Raw genomic sequence first — 18325 nt, forward strand, 5'->3', positions numbered from 1 at the left:
TCACCATCACCATCACCATCACCATCACCATCACCATCACCATCACCATCACCATCACCATCACCATCACCATCACCATCACCATCACCATCACCATCACCATCACCATCACCATCCTCCCGCCCGTTTCCGTGCCCTCTCCTGCCCAACCCACCCACCCACCCACCCACCACAGGGGACGGGGCGCTCCATTTGCTGGAGGAGATCCTACGCTCCGAGGGCTCCTTCCTGGGCGAGCAGCTCACCCTCCGCCAGTTCAACCCGGCCATCTACGCTCTCGTACGGTACGAGGACCGCACACACGACGCGCGACACCACACGACGCGCAACACCACACGACGCACGCATGGCACACACGCACGGCGCTCCGCAGGAAGAGAAATCTGACGGCGCTCCCAGGCTGGGCCAGGTCGACCGGGCGCTCACCCTGGTGGAGGACATCCAGACCCACGGCCTTCAGCCCGACATCGCCACCCACAACACCATCCTCAAAGGTGCGTCAATTAATTGGGGCACCCAGCAGACGTCTCTCTATCTCTCTCTCTCTCTTCATCTGTCCATCTCTTCCCTGCCCCCCCACGCGAGATCAGCACTGCACGTCTTGGCTTGTGCCGTGGGTCGTGTGCCGTGTGCGTGTCACACACGACGGTTGGCCTGACCTCGTCGGGCGTCGCTGCAGGGTTCGCACTGCGGGGAGATGCGGTGGGCGCTGTGCGCTACTACAACGCCATGCTACGCAAGGCACGTACCAACCCACCACCACCCACCACCGCGCGGAAGCCCCGCTGCCGGCCCTAACCCGCAGCACACAACATATGCGCGCGCGCGCGCCCACATCCACCTCCACCTCGGGAATCCGCGCAGGGGGTGAAACCGACCACGAAAACGTTCGAGGCCCTCCTCCGCGCTCAGGTACCTTCCTCTCTTTACTATCAAAAAGCCTCTTGTATGCCAGATACACACGACACACGACACACATCTATACCTATTATCAATATCAATATTTCCATATTCATGTGGAAAACCACGTGGCGCCGCGTTTCCTCTCGGCCACCGCATCCCACCCTCACCTCTTGCGTGCGCGGCGGCGGGGCAGTCGGAGGTGGTGGCACGGGAGGTGGGCTCTCTCCAGCCGGCGGCCCTCGTCACGGCGCAGCTCTACAACTTTGATGAGTCCAATGTGCTCCGGGCGGCGTCGCCCGGCCACATCCAGGACGCCTACTCCCAACTGCTCCTCGAGATGCAGGCCCACGTGCGCATTCCCCACCCACCGCACCCACCATATCGTGCCCACCGCACCGCCCGGGGCTGTGTGTCATGCGTGTCGTGTGTATCTCGTGTGGCATGCGTATCGTGTACGTCGTGTGTCGTGTACGTCGTGTGAGGTCCCCCTCATATGGGTAGAGATGTAGAGATGTATTCACGCGTGTGGACGTGCGCACCGGAATGACGCGCGTGCAGGGAGTAAAACCCAAGGCCCAGTTCCTCTCTTCGCTCGTGTACGGCATGTGCCTCACGGGCCTGGTCGAGGCCGCTCTGCCCCTGGTCGTCTCCGCCCTCCAGGTACCCACGCACTGCTTTTGATGTCTCCTCCTCCTCCTCCGCCTGCCGTGGTGGCTCGTGGTGGTGCGCTGGTGGTGGCTGGGTGCTGACCGGGGCTGGTGGTGGCTGATGGTGGGATACGTGTATCGTCGGGATATCTATCTATCTATCTATCTATCTATCTATCTATCTATCTATCTATCTATCTAAAAAGCAGGGCGATGCGGAGGAGAGCGGGAGAGGAGGAGGAGGAGGAGGAGGAAGGGGCGTGGGCGGGGCGTGGCTGCGGCAGGAGCGTGCGGACGTGAAGCTGTTCAACCAGCTGCTGCTGGGCATCTCGCTGCAGCCGCAGCCCTCGCTGGACATGACCGCGCAGGTGCTGGAGATGATGGAGGGTGCCGGGGTGATGCCCAACCAGCACACCTACACGACCCTCATCAACGTCTACGCCAACTTCACCCAGCATACCGCGTTCCCGCGTGGGCCGCCCTGGCTCTCCCCGCGCAACACGCCCGAGCTGCGCGAGGCCGGGCGCGAGGCCCTCATGAAGGCCCTCTCGGTCTACTTCTCCATGCGGCGGCAGCACCTCCGCGAGCAGGCTGCCTCGCCCTCCTCCTCGGCGCGCGGGGTGCCCACGGCCACCTTCAACTCGCTCGTCAAGCTCGTCGGCACCGAGGACCTCCTTGACGTCTCCTGCCACGACATCGACCACCTCCATGACGAGCTCCTCCTACTCGCCGCCCATCACGACGCCCCTGCCCCGCCGCCGCCGCCCCGCGCCAAGCAACAACGCGGGCAGCAGCAGCAGCAGCAGGACGAGGCGGAGGCGTGGACGCGCCTCCCGCTGGCCGAGCTCCAGAAGCGGTACGCCGAGCGTCCGCTGCCCCTGCCGGCCTACTTGCCCGCCGAGCGCACGGCGTCCCAGATGACACCCCTCGAACTGCTGGCCTGGCGCGACCTCGCCGCCAATGGCGCCAGCCCCCGACCGCGTGACTTACAACCACCTCATCTTCCACCTCACGGCCTCCGGGCGCCTCCCGCACGCTGAACACTACCTCCGCTTCCTCCTCCTCCACCACCACCACCACCACCACCACAGCCCTCCTCCTACTCACGAGAACCCTTCTTCCGCCGCCTCCTCCTCCTCCTCGGGACCCGCAGCGCAGGCGGCCGACGGCGGTGGCGGGCGGCCCGACTTCCTGGGGCGCCAACTCAACCCCAAGTACTCGTCCTACCTCATCAAGCAGCGAAATGACCGCCGAGCCCAGTTCGCCAAGCTCCTCGCCAAAACGCCCCCCTCCGCCGCAGTGGGTACTGTCCACCACGAGCAGCAGCAGCGGCAGCAGCAGGAGGAGGCACAGGAGTCGACGGACGTCTTCGGTTTCGACGAAGCGCCGGGGGTGGAAGCCGGAGCCCACCACCACCCGCTGTTCCTGCGCACGCTGTGGCGAGTCGGCGAGGAGTACCTGCGCACGCATCGCTTCGACGACTTCGTGGAGTGCTACCGCCTGGCCCGGCAGAGCTATCCCGTGTCCGCCACCAAGTGCTTCGGCTTCCTCCTGCGTGCCTGGCGCACGCCCGGCAGCCCGGACCTCGTCCCCGACGCGAGCGCCGAAAACGCTCTGCGGCAGGCCCTCCGCAAGCACGCCATGGCAGACCCCGAGGCCGCCTCTCCCCCTTCTTCCGCCCCGATAAACGCCCTCTTCCAGTAGTAGTAGTAGTCTGCGTAGCCACCAACGCGACGATCGTCGCCCGCTTCACCTGCTTGCCTGCCCGCCTGCTTGCCTGCCTGCCAGGCCTCCTCCTCCTGCCCACCTCGCGGGTTGGGTGTGGTTGTGGGCTGTATTCTGAGAACCCTTCTCACTGCCATCGTTATTGGGGGTGGTGGTCCGCTGCGAGGTGCTGCTCGAGCAGCTGGTTGATGGTCTTGGGGTCCGCGCGACCCTTGGAGGCCTTCATCACCTCTCCGACGAAGAACCGCTTGAGCTTGACCTCCCCGCTGCGGTAGCGCGCCACGTCGTTGGGGTAGGTACCCACCACCTGATTGATGTTGCGGGTTTGGTTTGGGCGCGTGGAGAGTGTGACAGGGCGGCGGCCATGAGGCCTCCCTCCCTCCCTCCTCCGAGAAGAAAGGAAGGAAAGAGGCGCGGGGGTGGGGGGTGCTGGGGGGGTTGTACCTGGAGGACCAGCTGTTCGAGGGCAGAGGCGTCGTGGGTGAGTTGCCACCCCTTGGCCTGCACAATGTCGGGAGCCAGGCGAGAATCGCCGAGGGCCATGAGGTCGAGGACTTGCTTTCCGGTGGCCCTGGAGATGGTCCCGGCGTGGATGAGGCCCACGATGGAACTCACTTGCCCCGGCGTCACGGGACTCTCCTCGACGGACTTGCCCGCCGACGCCAGCCGCCCAAACAGCTCTGATGTCACCCAGCTCGCCATCATCCGATGCAGCTTGGTGGACCCCTTGGCCTCCTCCTCCTCCTCCTCCCGCTTCTTCGGCTCCTCGCTGCTGCTGCTCTGCGATCCTTGGCGTCTTCCTTCCCGCACGGCTTGCTGTCCCCCGTCCATGGAACCCACCACCAGCCACCAGCCACCAGCCACCATCAGCCAAAGCGAAAAAGCGAAAAAGCGAAAAGAACAACCAACTACAAGGCAGGCAGGACGGGCAGACGGGCAGGGGAGAACGGGGGGAGGGGAGAGGGGTGCCTCGAAGAAGTGGGTCGCGCCGTAGGTGTCCACGAGCACCTGGGCGTCGTAGAGCGGCAGATCATAGTCGGCCACCAGGCGACGGCACTTGTCGTCAGGAAGCTCCGGGAGCTCGGCCCGGATCTGCTCCACCAGGCCTTCCTCGATCACCAGCGGCGGAAGGTCCGGTTCCGGAAAATACCTTGCCCCCCCCCAAGCCACCAGGCGTTGGGTCACCACACGACACACACCGACACACAACACGACACACACACACGTGCAGCAAGGTATCGCTGGGTGGAAGGGGGCTCCCGTCGGTACCGGTAGTCGACTTCATCTTCCTTGGATCGGAGGCGAACGGTTCTGTCGAGGTGGGGATCGAAGTAGCGCGTCTCCTGCTCTATCACTCCGCCGCCCTCCAGCAGCTCGATCTGCCTCTCGGTCTCGTACTCTGTGCGATGACCCCGTCCGCCCCCGCGCCCACCTGCTCGGTCAGTCTCCTGACCGCGTGCGCAAAAGGAGAGGCGGGCGGGACCGATGGCACGCTGGATTTGCTTGAGCGAGTTCACGTTCTTGACCTCACAGCGCGTGCCTCGGGGTCCGCCCACCCTGGCCACACGACACGACACGACACGACACGACACGACACGACACGACACGACACGACACGACACGACACGACACGACAAAGCCGTTGGATTGGTGGCTGCTGGTGGCTGCTGGTGGCTGCTGGTGGTGCTGGTGGTTCAATGGCGGCGCACGAACCGGTTGACGGATACATTGACATCGCAGCGGAGGGAGGACTTGTCCATGAGCCGAGGGTCCGACGCCCCGACGCAGTGGAGCAGCATTTGCATCTTCTGCAGGTACTCCACTGCCTCCTCCCCCGAGCTGTGCCCACCTCGCCCGCGTCCACCACCAGACGGCGGCGGGAGGGGAGGACAGTGAGTAGGTCCCAGATAGGGGGGGAAGGAGAGAGAGAGAGAGAGCACACACACGCACGCACACACACGCACACACACGGTTGGGGCGTACCAAAGGTCCGGCTGGGAGATGATTTCGAGGAGGGCGAAGCCCGCCCGGTTGAGGTCCACCAGCGTGTTGAGCGGGTGCTGGTCGTGGTACGACTTGCCGCTGTCCTGCATCCCCACACACACGACACACACGACACACACCCAATAGGGGGGGACAGAAGAGGGATCGACAAGAGAAGAGAGCGAGAGAAGGTGTGGAGGTGAGGCGGGCAGTTCCGACGAGGAGGGGGGGGATGCGCATGCAAAGGTGGGGAGGAAGCCCACCTGCTCGAGCTGGACGCGATGGAGCGCGATAGAACGCCGCCGCGACTCATCAAAGGGGAAGATGGTTAGGTGCCCACCGGTCACTATCGGGTCTGTAGAGGGAGGAGGCGGCAGAGGAGAGCCAAATGGCCACCGGCACGCGCTTGTTAGCAGCGCGCACGTGCAGCTGTTGGTGCGCGTGTGTGTCGGGGGGGCTCTTGGCGGCAGGAGGGCATACGGGTATTTTGTGTGATCTGGTAGCCCGATGGCATGTCGCAGTAAAAGTAGTGCTTGCGGTCAAATCGCGAGCGGAGGTTGACCTGCCCGCCCAGCGCGAGTCCCACCCTCACCGCCTGCCGCACGCATTCCTCGTTGAGCGCCTGCACTCATTCGCCACGACACGCACGACACACGTTGTTAGTTGGCAACGTGAGACCTCAGTGAATGGTCCAGCTCTGCCCCGCGCGGGTGGTGCTGCGTAGTGGCTGGTGGTGTGACGGAAGGCATTGGTGGTGGTTGCTGGCGGCTGGGGTGCTGCTGCTGGTGAGTGGTGGCTGGTGGTGGCTGGTGGTGGCTGGTGAGTGGTGGCTGGCTGCTGGTGGCTGCTGGTGGTGGCTGGTGGGCAGGGAACCGGAAGGGTGCCCGGGTAGGCGGCATCAAAGAGCGCCACCTGCGCGTTGCTCGCTCCTCCGAACTGGGCACGAGCGCCTGCACGTGGCGGCGGCGGCGGCACCGATGTGTACCACCACGTACATGGATGGCAGTACGGTGAGAGACGGGGCGAGTAGGGGGCGACAGTTGCCACTCCAGGAGGCTGAGCAGCAGCAGCAGCCACCACGTACATACCACACAATGCCATAACCATAGCAGAACATTTCGAAATGTTCGAACAAAACAACAGAGCGTCCGTGCGTACCGGAGAAAAGTTTGGACTGCGAGAGGATCTGGGCGTGCAGCTCCAGCCCCACCACCACCTCCCACCCCGCCGGGTGGTGCTTCAACCGGCTGCTGCTGGCGGTGGTGGCGAGGCACCTACGAGGGGGGAATCCGGAAGCCCCACTGTGGCGAGCAAGTGGTGCCGCGCCGCCCCCAGCAGAAGCAGCATTCGGTGCTGCTGCTGCTGCGCGTCCTCCTCGTGGGGCCGCCACCAGTAGTCGCCTGTGCATCTTTTTTCTTTCTTGCGGGCTTCTTTTCCTTTTGCTCCTTTTCCTTTCCGAGAGGAAAGGAAAAATGTGAAAATGCCCTGAGGCATTCCTATCATTCAAGTCCCAGGGCGGAAAAAGCCGGGCTCGGAAGAGCCAGGCCAGGCCAAGGACCTGTTTTTTTGTTTTTTCGAAAGACAAGAAGAACGAGAGTCGGCAACGAAGTATGTGGGCGGCCTATCGGACACTGTTGGAACGGCGACCCCTCGCCACCAAGGCTCTGACGGCCGGTGCCATCATGGGACTGGGCGATGCCATGCAACAGCTGGTCATTGAGCGCACCCACACCCCCGCCGTACGCCCCTCCCAGACCACTCGCCCGCCCGCTTTGTTGTGGAGGGGGGGGGTAATGGTGCCGCGGTGTGGTTGACGAGCGGGGGGGGGCGTGCATGGCACACGATCGGGTGGCTGCTGCTGCTGGTGGTGGTGGGGTGGGGCAATGCTGCAGGGCGGGGTGTGGCGCTACGACGCGTTGCGTACAGCGCGGCAGGGAGCGTTTGGTGTGTTCTTCATTGGCCCTGTCATGCACAAGTGGTTCGCCATCCTCGACAAGGTACTACTTCTGCTGCTGCTGCTGCTTTGCCTCCTCCTCCCTTCCTCTCCATCCGTCCATCCATTGGGGGGGAGGGGGTCTTCCTCTGTGTCGCTTCTGACACGAAACCCCCAAACAACCCCCACTCCGCCCTTGCCTTTTTGTGCGGTGGGCCGCCGTCATCGTGCTGCCCCTCCCACCCCACCCCACCCGCCACCGTACCGACCACCAGGTGGTGCCGGCCAGCAAGGTGGGACCTCTCGTGAAGGTGGGGCTGGACCAGGCCATCATCGGGCCTCTCGTCTGCTTTTCCTTCTTCAGCCTCATGGGCCTCATGGTACACACCCCACCCACCTCTACCACCACCCCTAAAGCCACTTACACACCACGACCACCGCGACCACCACGACCACCGCGACACCCACCCAACATACAACGACTACACTGTGGTTTGGGTGGGTGGGGGGCGTCGTCGTAGGAGGGACAATCGCCGGCGCAGATCGAGAACAAGCTCAAAAATCACTTCTGGCCCACGCTCGTCATGAACTGGAAGTACGCTCAGCCCTTCCCCCCCCCAATCAACGATGATCCACGCGCCCAGCCACATCCATCGGGCTGGCTTGTGGCCGCTGCTGCTGGCTTGTGGTGCTGTCGGCAGTGGTTGGGGGCTGGTTTGCCCTAACTCGTCTGGGGTGTGTGTAGGGTGTGGCCAGCGATTCAGTTGGCCAACTTCTACCTCGTTCCCCTGCCCCTGCGCGTGCTATGGGCCAACTTGTACCCCTCCCCCGCCACCCGGCCACCACCCATCTCTATCCGCCCCCCCTCTCCCCACATACTCACGACCTCTCCTCCACCTCCGGCGTGGAGGAGGGACAAACAGGGGCCAGTTTGGGTGGTCCATGTACCTCTCCCACCAGGCCCACAAGGACGTGGACCACGTGCCCGTGCCCGCCTCTCGCGACGAGTGATTGCCCCCGCGCGCGCGCAACGACGTGATGTTAGTGGCGATGATGTGAAACGTTCCAGCAGCAGCAGCAGCAGCAAGCAGCTCGCTTTCGCCCTGCTCGGATGCGCTTCTCTCTCTTGCAGCGGCGCAGGTTTTTGTACAAATCGGGGGGGGGGTCACCACGACGAACGACGACGACGACGACTAGACCTTGAAGATGGTCTTGAGGGTGGAGGAGAGCTCGTTGACGATGCGGGCATTCTGCTCGCTTTCCTTGGGGGTCATGGGCACGTACTTCTGGCACTGCTTGTGGTACCCCAGCGTCTTGACCAAGTTGCCGAGCGTCGGGCTCGAGGGCACCAGCACCTGCCCGCGAGGTGGCTTCAGCCCAACTCCCCAGCCGGCAGAAGCAGAAGCAGACGCAGCGCCCAAGGTCCTCCCCCACATCATATGATGTGGTGGAGTTGTGCGGGGGGGGGGAGGGTGGCGGTACCAGCGGCGAGGGCGCGGCGGCGGAACCCGCGAGGGCAAGCTCATGCATGGTGTCGGCCACGGCCTCCCCATTGGCGTCGTCCTTGCGCAACAGCCACTCGGGGGATATGTAGTTGAGGTTGAGGAAGGGGATCTGGATGGTGCAGCCCTTGCCGTAGATGTTTTGCAGCTGCGTACGTGCGTGACCCACCAGTCAGCCAGAGGCGCCCAGCCGCGGGGGGGGCATGCCCCCGCGGGGGGTGGGCGGTGCGTGGCAGGAAAAGCAGCAGCAGCAGCAGCAGCGGTGGTGGGTGGGTGGGTGGGTGGGTGGGGTGCCTTGTCGGAGAGGCCGAAGCCGCGAGTGGGGTCGTCGGCGACCTTGCGGCGGAGGGTGGAGTAGGTTCGCACGGTACCTGTCGAGCCTCCTTCCTTCCGTGGCCGCTCCTCCTTGTCGGCCACCACGTACGTGGAAAACCCGCCGTCTTTGTCTGCACGTGCAGCACGCCAACGTGGGGGCACACGCACGCGTTAGTGCACGCACACTGAGAGCCCGCGAACCCCACCATCGCCTCCTTCTCCTCCGTGTCACCTCCTGCCTGCCGCCATCCAAACGGAGAAGGAGGGCACCTTCGTCGGTGAGACGCATGATGGTGGTGGAGGAGTCGAAGGGCATATCGTCGGGTTTCATCATCGTAGTACCCGTCATAATGGTGGTGCCTACACACGCGACACACGAGTTGTGTTGGTGAGGAGGAGGGGCGTGTGTCGAGGGTGCAACGCGGCACACGACATGATCACGGGGATGGGGGTGGGGGTGGGGGTGGGGGTGGGGGTGGGGGTGGTGATTGAGCAATGTGACTCTGTTGTACCCGAGTCGTACTCGGAGGCATGCATGATGGTGGTGGAGGAGTCGAACGGGGTGGTGGCCTCCTTGTCGTCGTCGAGGCGCATGATGGTCGTTGAGTTATCGAACTCCGACGATGTGCCACACGCGTCCATCCCTTTGGGGACGGGAGGGTGAGCGCTGACAGCTCCACGCGCCGAGTGCCTTCGGTAGTGGGGTGGATGAGGGGAGGGGAGAGTTCACCTCGCATGATCGTGGTGCCGGTGTCGTAGCTTTCGTCGTCCTCCTTGTTGATCCACGACTCGGTCACGTGCGCCACCACCTGCGCTCGCGAGCACGACACCAAGGCATTGGGTGAGGGGAAGGCGAGGGGCGGGAGGTGGCTGGCTGGCTGGCTGGCTGGCTGGCTGGCTGGCTGGCTGGTGGGCGGGTTGCGTACCGTGCCGTGAGCGTTCTCGTCCTCGCCGTAGGTGCCCTCGTCTTCGTCGGCATCTTTGATAATGCGACCTTGGCGCGCAACGATGTTCTTGCACTTGTTGATGAGATCGACGAGCACGGTCTTGGGTTTGCAGTTGGCTACGAACGGGTGCTGCGACAACCACCGGCATCCAACGCATGGCGTGGAGCGTTAGCGATGGGCACCGGCTCCGACGGCACGCACAGACGGGCACACGACACAGTGTGTGTGTGTTGTGTGCGTGTGCGTATATATAAGATCGGCAGAGAGTGAGGGAGGAAGGAGAGGAGAGGCCTACCTCGAGTAGTTTCTCAGCAGACGGACGCTGATGCGGATCCTTGGTAAGGCAAGCAGCCACGAAGGAGTGGAACTCCGGACTCCTGCGCCATATCGCCATATCGCCATATCATCACCACGATCAGCAGCACATCGCGATGTTTGAGCAGGCAGGCGCACGATCCCCCCCAGGGGGAGCCAACGGCAGGGGCGGCGATAGCGGAGGGGGGGAGGGCTGGCAACGCGATGCGGGGGTAGGTACCACTTGGCCTTGTCCTGCAGGGTGGGGGGCTCGTTGCGGGGGATCATGAAGAGGACGCGCATGGGGTGGGTGTCGTGGTAGGGGGGGAAGGTCTCCGCCATCTCGATGGCCGTGATGCCAAGTGACCAGATGTCCGCCTTCCCATCGTAGGGATGCTCCTTGATGACCTCGGGCGCCATCCTGCGAATCCCACGCACGCATCACGCGACACACACAAGCACGCACGCACACGCACACACACACACACAACACACTAAGCGAAGATGCCGACCAGCGGAAGGAAGAAGTCGTGAGTGACCTCTACTCTGCTCTGCTCTGCTCTGGGTCTTGAGAGCAGATGGAGAGAGCAGAGCAGAGCAGGAGCAGAGGAAGAGGGCATATGTATGCGCACCAGTAGGGCGTGCCCACGAATGTGTTCCGCTTGGAAAAGTTGTTGAAGAGCGTTGCCGACACGCCAAAGTCGGCTGCGCCCCGCCCCGCCAACAAAACCACCACACGCGATGCGCACGACATACAGAGACACGAGACGTGAGTTTGGCAGACACTTGTGCGAATAACATAACATAACATAACAGAAGCAACACTGGATGGCTGGTTGGCTGTCTTGTGGTCCACCAAGGCGGCGCACCCAGCTTGACATCGCCGCTTTCGGTGAGCAGGATGTTGCCCCCCTTGATGTCCCGGTGGATCTTGGTCCCGTTGTGGAGGTAGTTGAGGCCCTGCCACCGCCGCCGTCATCAGTGCCCCCGCGGTATCGCTTCCAACAAATGGAGGCGCGCGCGCATGCACCAGACCGACGTAAATGGCAGACGAGGAGGTGAGCGCCGGACAAACCTTGAGGGCCTCGCGACAGATGATGGCGATCTGGTCTTCTTGCAGGCCCGAGTCCAAAATCACGCACAGATCACTCACTGACCCTCCCCCGCAGTACTCCATGCAGATCTGCACGCCACGCACCGCAACAACGCGATGTGCGTGCGTGCGTGCGTGCGTGCGTGCGTGAGAGAACGCGCTGCAACCGCAAAGGGATTGGGGGCGGTGGGCGGTGGGCGGCGGTGGGCGGTGGCTGGGAAAACACGCACCCATAGCTTTTCGTCCTTAAAGTAGCTGCCTCCGTAGCGCACTATGTTGGCGTGGTTGCAGGTTGCAAGAATCTTGATCTCACCTCTCACGTCCTGCCTCCCGCCCACCAATAGTTGTGTGAGGCGAACGAACCGCGGGGGGAGGGGAGGAGATGCTGCTGGACCTTGAGGGTGGCTTCGTCGTCGAGGGCAAGTATTTTGACGGCGAGGGTCTCGTTGGAGGTACGGTTGCGCCCCTTGTAGACCATGCCATAAGAACCCTTCCCAAGCTTCTCTTGCAACTCGAACACGGCCTCGGGGTCTTCCGTGGAGATGTCATCTATCATGTGCTTGACCATGGCCGCCAATTTCTCCCCTTTGATTTGGCCCAGCATCCCCTTTTGATGATGATGATGATGTGCCCGCTTATTTTGTGCGTGGCCTCGTCTCGCTTGTCTCTGGGAAACTGCTCCCCCAGAAGAAATAAAAGGGAAAAGGACGGCGCACGATTTGTGCACGCGCGGTAGGCATGGGGGGGGGGCAATTGTAACGGCCACCCCAAGGAAAAGACGGAAGGCGAACGAACGAGGGAAGGAGGGTACCGCGTACATTCACATCTGTAGAGGGAGAGGAGAGAGGAGTCATGGAGCAGAGCGACCCACAAGTCCACATCATAGGCCATGAGGGGCTCGAACATCACGGCGCGATTCATCATCACCAAGCCCTCCACCACCTCAATCACGCGCATGTGTCTCACGCCACATCGCTCCACCACGCCACGCACCATCATGGCACCCTCCAGGAGCCGCTCCCGACGGTCGAGGTGGATCAGACGGGGTCGGCACAGGGATTGCCGGGGCTACCGCCCTCGATACTCTCTCTTTCCTACTACAGCACCGCAGCTTCCTCGGGTGCCGACGGCAGCGGAGGAGGGGCCGGCGGAGGAAGTGGAGATCACACCGGGGTCCCGGGAGGCTCGCTCGGGGCCGTAGTCGGAGATGGCCACGGCGGAGAGGGGGCTGCCGGTGGTGGTGGCGGTGGTGTCAACCACGACCACAACCACGACCACGACCACGACCACAACCACAACCACATGGCGGTGGGCACCCCGCCTGCCACGCGCAAGAGAGGGCGACCGCGGAAGCCCCCCACCCCATACAACTGCGCCTTCGTCGGGTGCCAGAAGCAAATCACCAAGCGTCGATTCTGTGCCGCCCACCAGAAGCGACGCGAACGCGCCCGCAAGAAGGCCCAGCAGCAGCAAATCCAGGGCCAACCGACAGGTACCTCCCTTCCTGCCCCGCCCCGCCCCCCTTCTCTTGCATCCGCGGCAACACCCGCCCAAAGGGAAAAAAAGGCCCCGCTAGCGGGTGTCGTGCCGGGGGGGTCGTTCTTCTTCTTTCTTCTTTAGTTGACTGACATGACCCATGGGTCCATCGATTGGCTGGCTGGCCAAACGAACCGCCACCGCCACCGTGGTGGTGATGATGATGATGGGCCAGACATGGGGGCTGGGGTGCCAGGTGTGGGCGAAGATCAGCAGGCGTTGCTCGCCAACCTTCCGCCACTACCTCCGATGCTGCAGGAAGCGGCCGTCGCAGGCCCGCCTCTCATGATGCCCTTCCAGCTGCAGATGATGGCCGAACTCAGCAAACAGCAGCAATCCGTAATCCCTCCCTGCCTGCCCGCACGCCGACGTTTGCGCGGCGGCGGTGGCTGGTGGCTGGTGGGTCAATCCTATACATGCCTGACTCGTACGCGTGCGTGCGTGCGTGCGGTTTGTGGCCATGCATGCAGTATGAACAGCAGGGGTATGACGGCCAACACCACGCGGTGGCTCAGCAGGGCTACGAAACACACGGTCACGACCAACCCGCGTATGACATCGCACAACAGGCTTACGAGCAGCAGGTCGGTTACACCACCCAACAGGTACCATCATATCCCATATCCCCATCTCCTCGTCTTGCTCTCTTCTCTATTTCTCCCTCCCTCCCTCTCGTCGAGCATGCGCCTGACCAGTGGGTGGGGTTACGCCATCATCGTCCATGGCGACGACGACGACGACGACAACGACGATTATCCGGGTGATGTTGATGCTCTCCAGGAGGAGAGCTATGAGGAAACCTTCGCGGTGCGCAAGAGGAAGCGCGAGGATGAAGAGGGCGGGGACACGTCACCCGAGATCATTGCACAAACCGACGAGCAGCACATGCCAGGGGTGCACCACCACCACCACCACCATCACCACCACGATACCCGAGTCGGCGACCAGCAGGGCGAAGCTTCCCACAGCTCGGAGCTGCTGTCGCAAGAAGAGCAAGTGCGACACGCCGAGCAAGACCGCGCGCAATCGAATGGAGGGCCGGAACAACCGCACCAGGAACAACAGCACCAGGAGGAGGAGCACTGGAGCGCAACCACTCTGGTGGTCGGGCAGGAGCCGCCCTTGCCCCACGACCACGCCCATCATCATCATCATCACCACCACCACCACGCCCATCACCATCACCATCACCAGCTGGAGCACGAGTTGGCACACGAGCACGAGGCGCAACCGCAGCCGATGGAGTTCCAAGTCGTCGAGGGTGAAGAGGAGAATCCACACCTGCCACCACAGCAGGCCGATGTAAGCAAGAGCCATCTACCAAGTGCGTTCTTCCTCACCCCCCCCCTGGCGGCAACGACGGAATGCCTGACCGCACCACCACCACCACACCATTCCCACGCTGCGTTGGCTCTTTGGTTGGCTCCGCAGCACCAGGGGGCGGGCAACCCGAGCCAGATCCCGAGGGGCAAGAAGCAAGGTGGGTTTGAGTGCGAGGGCGAGGGCAGAGAGAGAGAGAGAGAGGAGATCAATGGGAGTACTACTCTTGAGCCAGCGACAGAGAGATGGTAACGACGGGCGCACGCGTAGGGCACATCAACGACACATCAACGGCGAAGTGACACTTGCTCCTTTCCCCTTTCGGCCGATCTTCGACAGCGGCAGCAGTGCGCAGAGCGAGGGAGACCGGACGCGAGGGGTGGAAGGAGGAAGAAGGAGGAGAGAAGGAAAGAGAAGGAGAGGGAAGACGTCTGCACATGCAAACGTTCCGCTCCTGGCGCCCAGCGTGACTTGTACGCCACCGTGTGTGGCCTTCTTTTTCGTACGCACAAAAAAGCCAAGAGAAACAACATTTTCTTCTGTTTCTTTTCTCCGAAACGAACGGGAACGGCCGCAGAATCTTGGATCATCAGCACCGCAATCAGAAAAGGACAGGATGGAGAGCGACAACACATCTCCGGCCTCTTCCGCCTCCATGGAGCTGAGCGATTCATACCATGATAGCGAAGCGGGAGCAGTCGTGGTGCCTGGTCAGCGAGTCGGGCACGCAGAGGATTACGCTGCGGGAGAGGGCACCTACGTGCGGGGCTCACACATTTATGCATCCGTGCTGGGGCGCCGCCGTCTGCTCTCTCCCGCCGAGGCCCAGCGATGGCGGGAAGGCCTCAACGTCGGCGAAGAGGCCTCGCCAGTGAACGGAGGAGAAGATGCTGGCAAGAGTGTGGTGGTCGTGGAGAAGGCAGGAGGCCGAGGGCTTGGAGGCGGAGGAGGATGGGTGCCAAGAGCAGGCGATGTGGTGACGGGGGTCGTTGTTCGTGTAACGCCTCGCGTGGCCGCCGTGAACATAGCGTGCGTGGGGCGAAGGGCGCTGCCGGAGACCTTCAGCGGCATCGTGCGGAGCCAGGACGTGCGGGCGACAGCAACAGAGCAGGTGGAGCTCTACAAGGCCTTCCGCCCGGGCGACGTGGTGCGGGCCGAGGTCCTCTCGCTGGGCGACGCCAGGTCCTACTTCCTCTCCACAGGACGGAATGACCTGGGCGTCGTGTCCGCCACCCACTCCGTGTCAGGCGCTGCCATGGTGCCCCTTTCCTGGAACATGATGATGTGCCCCAAGACCAACATGACAGAACCACGCAAAGTAGCCAAGCTGGCACCATAAACAGCATGTTCCTGGACTGTTTTGACCAAAGGGCTTTTTTTTTGTGTGTAGCCCAAACCGGTTTTTTGGGCAGTGTGGCGATCAAAGACGTCAGTCGAGAGCTGGTCTCTCCTCTCCAGCCTCAAGAGAGGAGGGTCCTACCTACAACAAGGGAGAGAAATATGGAGGCCATAGGTCTTTATTCTCATCAAATTTGAATTTTGCGAATTGATTAATCATCTTCATACTCAGAGAGAGCCACGCACAGCTGTAACGCAAGTGGTTGTCTGTGTTCCGACGGCCTGACTACAGAGCTACCAACAGCGTAGCGCCAGGCATGCGCTGCCAAGATTGAGATCGCGGATTGGCAGCAGCACCGTCAAGTTCGCCTTCATGACGACACCGACCTCGTAGAGGTGGCAAGTGCAAGGAACCCGTCTCCCTCAGTTCAGCCTAAGAAGCCTGAGAACTGCTACACTGACATCAGGCTCTCGACCAACCAGTGGGATTCCAACTACGTGACCAACACCTTAGCGGGCCAAGCAAGTCGACAAAAATAAAATTGTAATGAGATAAAAATAAATATATAATAAATATATTTTTTAATGCAATTAAATAACAACAGTTCCTCGAGAAGGCTCCGAGTCATGCCTTGCCATTTTTGTACGGCAGACCAAAACCTTACAACAAAAGAGCGCCTGTTTTCTCGCTTGCCTTGATAGCTGGTGGCCTGGAAATCAATTACCAGACCAAATAGACCAGGGGCTACAAGACGCCGTACGATTCTGGGCTCTACAATGCACCGTTCGCCTCCTAACTTGGAACCACTCCCTCAGGCAAAGCTCACCAGTTTTCTCGCTTGCCTTGATAGCTAGCGGCCTGCCATTAATTTTCCAGACCAAATAGACCATGGGCTACAAGATGGCGTACGATTCTGGGCTCCACAGTGTGCTGTTCGCCTCACAACTTGGAGCTAGAAAAGCACACTCCAGTCAAAGCGCACGTGTTTGCTCGCTTGCCTTAATAGCTAGCGGCCTGCCATTAATTTTCCAGACCAAATAGACCATGGGCTACAAGATGGCGTACGATTCAGGCCACGACGGTGCGATGTCCGCCTCTCGACTGATGGATTGAAAATCACCCAATCAAATTAAACACCAGTTTTCTCGCTTGCCTTGATAGCTAGCGGCCTGCCATTAATTTTCCAGACCAAATAGACCATGTGCTACAAGATGCCGTAAACGTGTAGGGGATGCAACAAAAACGCGTAACACTCGTTAAACGCGTTTAACTCGTTTAACTAGGGGGATGAGTCGCCGGCCGCGATGTCCGCGGATAATCGCGATCTCCCGCGGACCGCCTACTCTTCACCGCGGGGAGGTCGCGATTATCCGCGGATGATCGCGATGTCCGCGGGAGGTCGCGATGTCCGCGGGAGATCGCGATGTCCGCGAAAACAAGCCATCCCCTCGTAAAACACTGATTAAACTCGTTTAACGACCTGCCCACTCGTTGAACGTGTGGGCCACTCGTGAAACGAGTGGAGAATGTGTGAAACGAGTAGAGAATGTCGTGTGGAACAGGGGGCGACGAGCAGTGGGAGTAGTTGTGTATTGAGGAAAGATTAAAAAGAAAAACTAAAGCGCCGGTCCCTTACAGGTATTCCACCGATGATTGAATACTAAGGAAAAAGTTAAGAAAACCTTAATTCCGACAGAGAACGTGTGAAACGAGTAAAAACCGCGGGAACGAGTAAAAAACGCTTATTCACCTCCCTGTTTTAACAATTTTTTTCGAGCGTTAGTCTCCTTGCGCCCCACCTGCCTGTAGTAGTCTTGTGGGCCGCGCTCGCGCAAAAAAGTTGACTTGCAAAAAAAAGAGGGAGGACTTGAATAAACCTAGCTGTAAAGGAGTTAAAAAAAACGACTCAAATGACCACAAACCACCTGTGGCAACACTGATTAAACGAGTTAAACTAGTTTAACGAGTGTTAGGGGATGGCTTGTTTTCGCGGACATCGCGATTATCCGCGGACATCGCAACCTCCCGCGGACATCGCCATTATCCGCGGACATCGCGGGCGGCGACTCATCCCCTTACTCGTTTTCGTTGCATCCCCTTAATTTGATGGGGTGATTTCAATCCATCAGTCGAGAGGCGGACATCGCACCGTAGCACCCTGAATCGTACGGCATCTTGTAGCCCATGGTCTAATTGGTCTGGAAACTTGTAGGCAGGCCTCTAGCTATAAAGGCAAGCGAGAAAAATGCACGTGCTCTCGGTTGAGTGGCCAAGAAAAAAATGCCAGACTGCAAAAACGTAGAGGGACTAGCGGCCCAATGCGGCATCCTACAGGTCTGAGTCCTATCACATCTTGAAGCCCATGCGCTGCAGCGCATTTTGACTCTATTGCGAGGTCAAGAGCTTACAGAGCAAGTGAGAAAACGAATCATCATTTTTGAGGAGTGTTAGGGTCCCATCGGCCAATGAGCCGTCCTGCAGTGCTGCGTCCTATCTCATCTTGAAGCCCGTGCTGTGCGGCGCATTCCGCCTTACAAACTGAGTTATAACTCCAAGTTCTCACTCCGCCTGGGCAACTTTTTACTTAAAATTGAATTTTTTTAATTGCAGGCCGTAAATAGAAATGAATGCTATTTCTTGAGCCCCAGTGCAAGACGAATTTCTTTTATTCGCGGAACAAACCAAATCTCCGAAATAGCTAGATGGGAGGCAGCCAGGTTGGGTCCATTGCAGCGAGGTTGTTGGGATCAGTTGCGGCCTCCAGCAGCTGGCATACTTTCTTGTTGAC

At 60.9% G+C, this 18325-nt stretch overlaps 5 protein-coding genes and 1 pseudogene across 5 annotated transcripts in view; 4 read left to right on the plus strand and 2 right to left on the minus strand.

Moving 5' to 3' along the window:
- The window catches only part of ACA1_180020 (uncharacterized protein), a gene marked incomplete at both ends in the record, with an annotated part of 5994 nt that extends 2740 nt beyond the window's left edge, over window positions 1-3254 (plus strand). Inside the window, 8 exons of the mRNA XM_004332806.1 lie at window positions 176-279; window positions 374-494; window positions 680-745; window positions 865-887; window positions 1097-1252; window positions 1462-1563; window positions 1760-2531; window positions 2704-3254. Of these exons, the coding sequence (XP_004332854.1) occupies window positions 176-279; window positions 374-494; window positions 680-745; window positions 865-887; window positions 1097-1252; window positions 1462-1563; window positions 1760-2531; window positions 2704-3254 (1895 nt within the window). The remainder of the gene's footprint in view (window positions 1-175; window positions 280-373; window positions 495-679; window positions 746-864; window positions 888-1096; window positions 1253-1461; window positions 1564-1759; window positions 2532-2703) is intronic.
- Window positions 3255-3414: 160 nt separating this feature from the next.
- On the minus strand, window positions 3415-6666 carry ACA1_180130 (annotated as a pseudogene).
- Window positions 6667-6868: 202 nt separating this feature from the next.
- Window positions 6869-8202, plus strand: ACA1_180140 (protein sym1, putative; the record flags this gene model as incomplete). The annotated part of the gene is made up of 6 exons (XM_004332807.1): window positions 6869-6997; window positions 7151-7255; window positions 7467-7571; window positions 7713-7786; window positions 7937-8008; window positions 8115-8202. The coding sequence occupies 6 exons, from the start codon at window positions 6869-6871 to the stop codon at window positions 8200-8202; spliced, it is 573 nt and encodes a 190-aa protein (XP_004332855.1).
- A 182-nt stretch (window positions 8203-8384) lies between these two features.
- ACA1_180150 (Ser/Thr protein kinase) lies at window positions 8385-11946 on the minus strand (the record flags this gene model as incomplete). Its single annotated transcript, XM_004332808.1, has 15 exons — window positions 8385-8546; window positions 8674-8841; window positions 9060-9139; window positions 9193-9243; window positions 9279-9368; window positions 9521-9652; window positions 9739-9817; window positions 9935-10084; window positions 10251-10332; window positions 10491-10670; window positions 10882-10954; window positions 11119-11209; window positions 11280-11432; window positions 11573-11665; window positions 11737-11946. 15 exons carry the CDS (start codon window positions 11944-11946, stop codon window positions 8385-8387), a joined length of 1794 nt encoding a protein of 597 aa, XP_004332856.1.
- A 248-nt stretch (window positions 11947-12194) lies between these two features.
- On the plus strand, window positions 12195-14368 carry ACA1_180160 (uncharacterized protein; the record flags this gene model as incomplete). Its single annotated transcript, XM_004332809.1, has 5 exons — window positions 12195-12834; window positions 13075-13217; window positions 13349-13483; window positions 13659-14202; window positions 14316-14368. The coding sequence occupies 5 exons, from the start codon at window positions 12195-12197 to the stop codon at window positions 14366-14368; spliced, it is 1515 nt and encodes a 504-aa protein (XP_004332857.1).
- Window positions 14369-14814: 446 nt separating this feature from the next.
- Window positions 14815-15537, plus strand: ACA1_180170 (RNA-binding domain-containing protein; the record flags this gene model as incomplete). Its single annotated transcript, XM_004332810.1, has 1 exon — window positions 14815-15537. The coding sequence occupies one exon, from the start codon at window positions 14815-14817 to the stop codon at window positions 15535-15537; it is 723 nt and encodes a 240-aa protein (XP_004332858.1).
- Between the last annotated feature and the right edge of the window lie 2788 nt (window positions 15538-18325).

The sequence above is a fragment of the Acanthamoeba castellanii genome (genome assembly GCF_000313135.1).
Source record: "Acanthamoeba castellanii str. Neff unplaced genomic scaffold scf7180000084744, whole genome shotgun sequence".
Lineage (NCBI taxonomy): Eukaryota > Discosea > Longamoebia > Acanthamoebidae > Acanthamoeba > Acanthamoeba castellanii.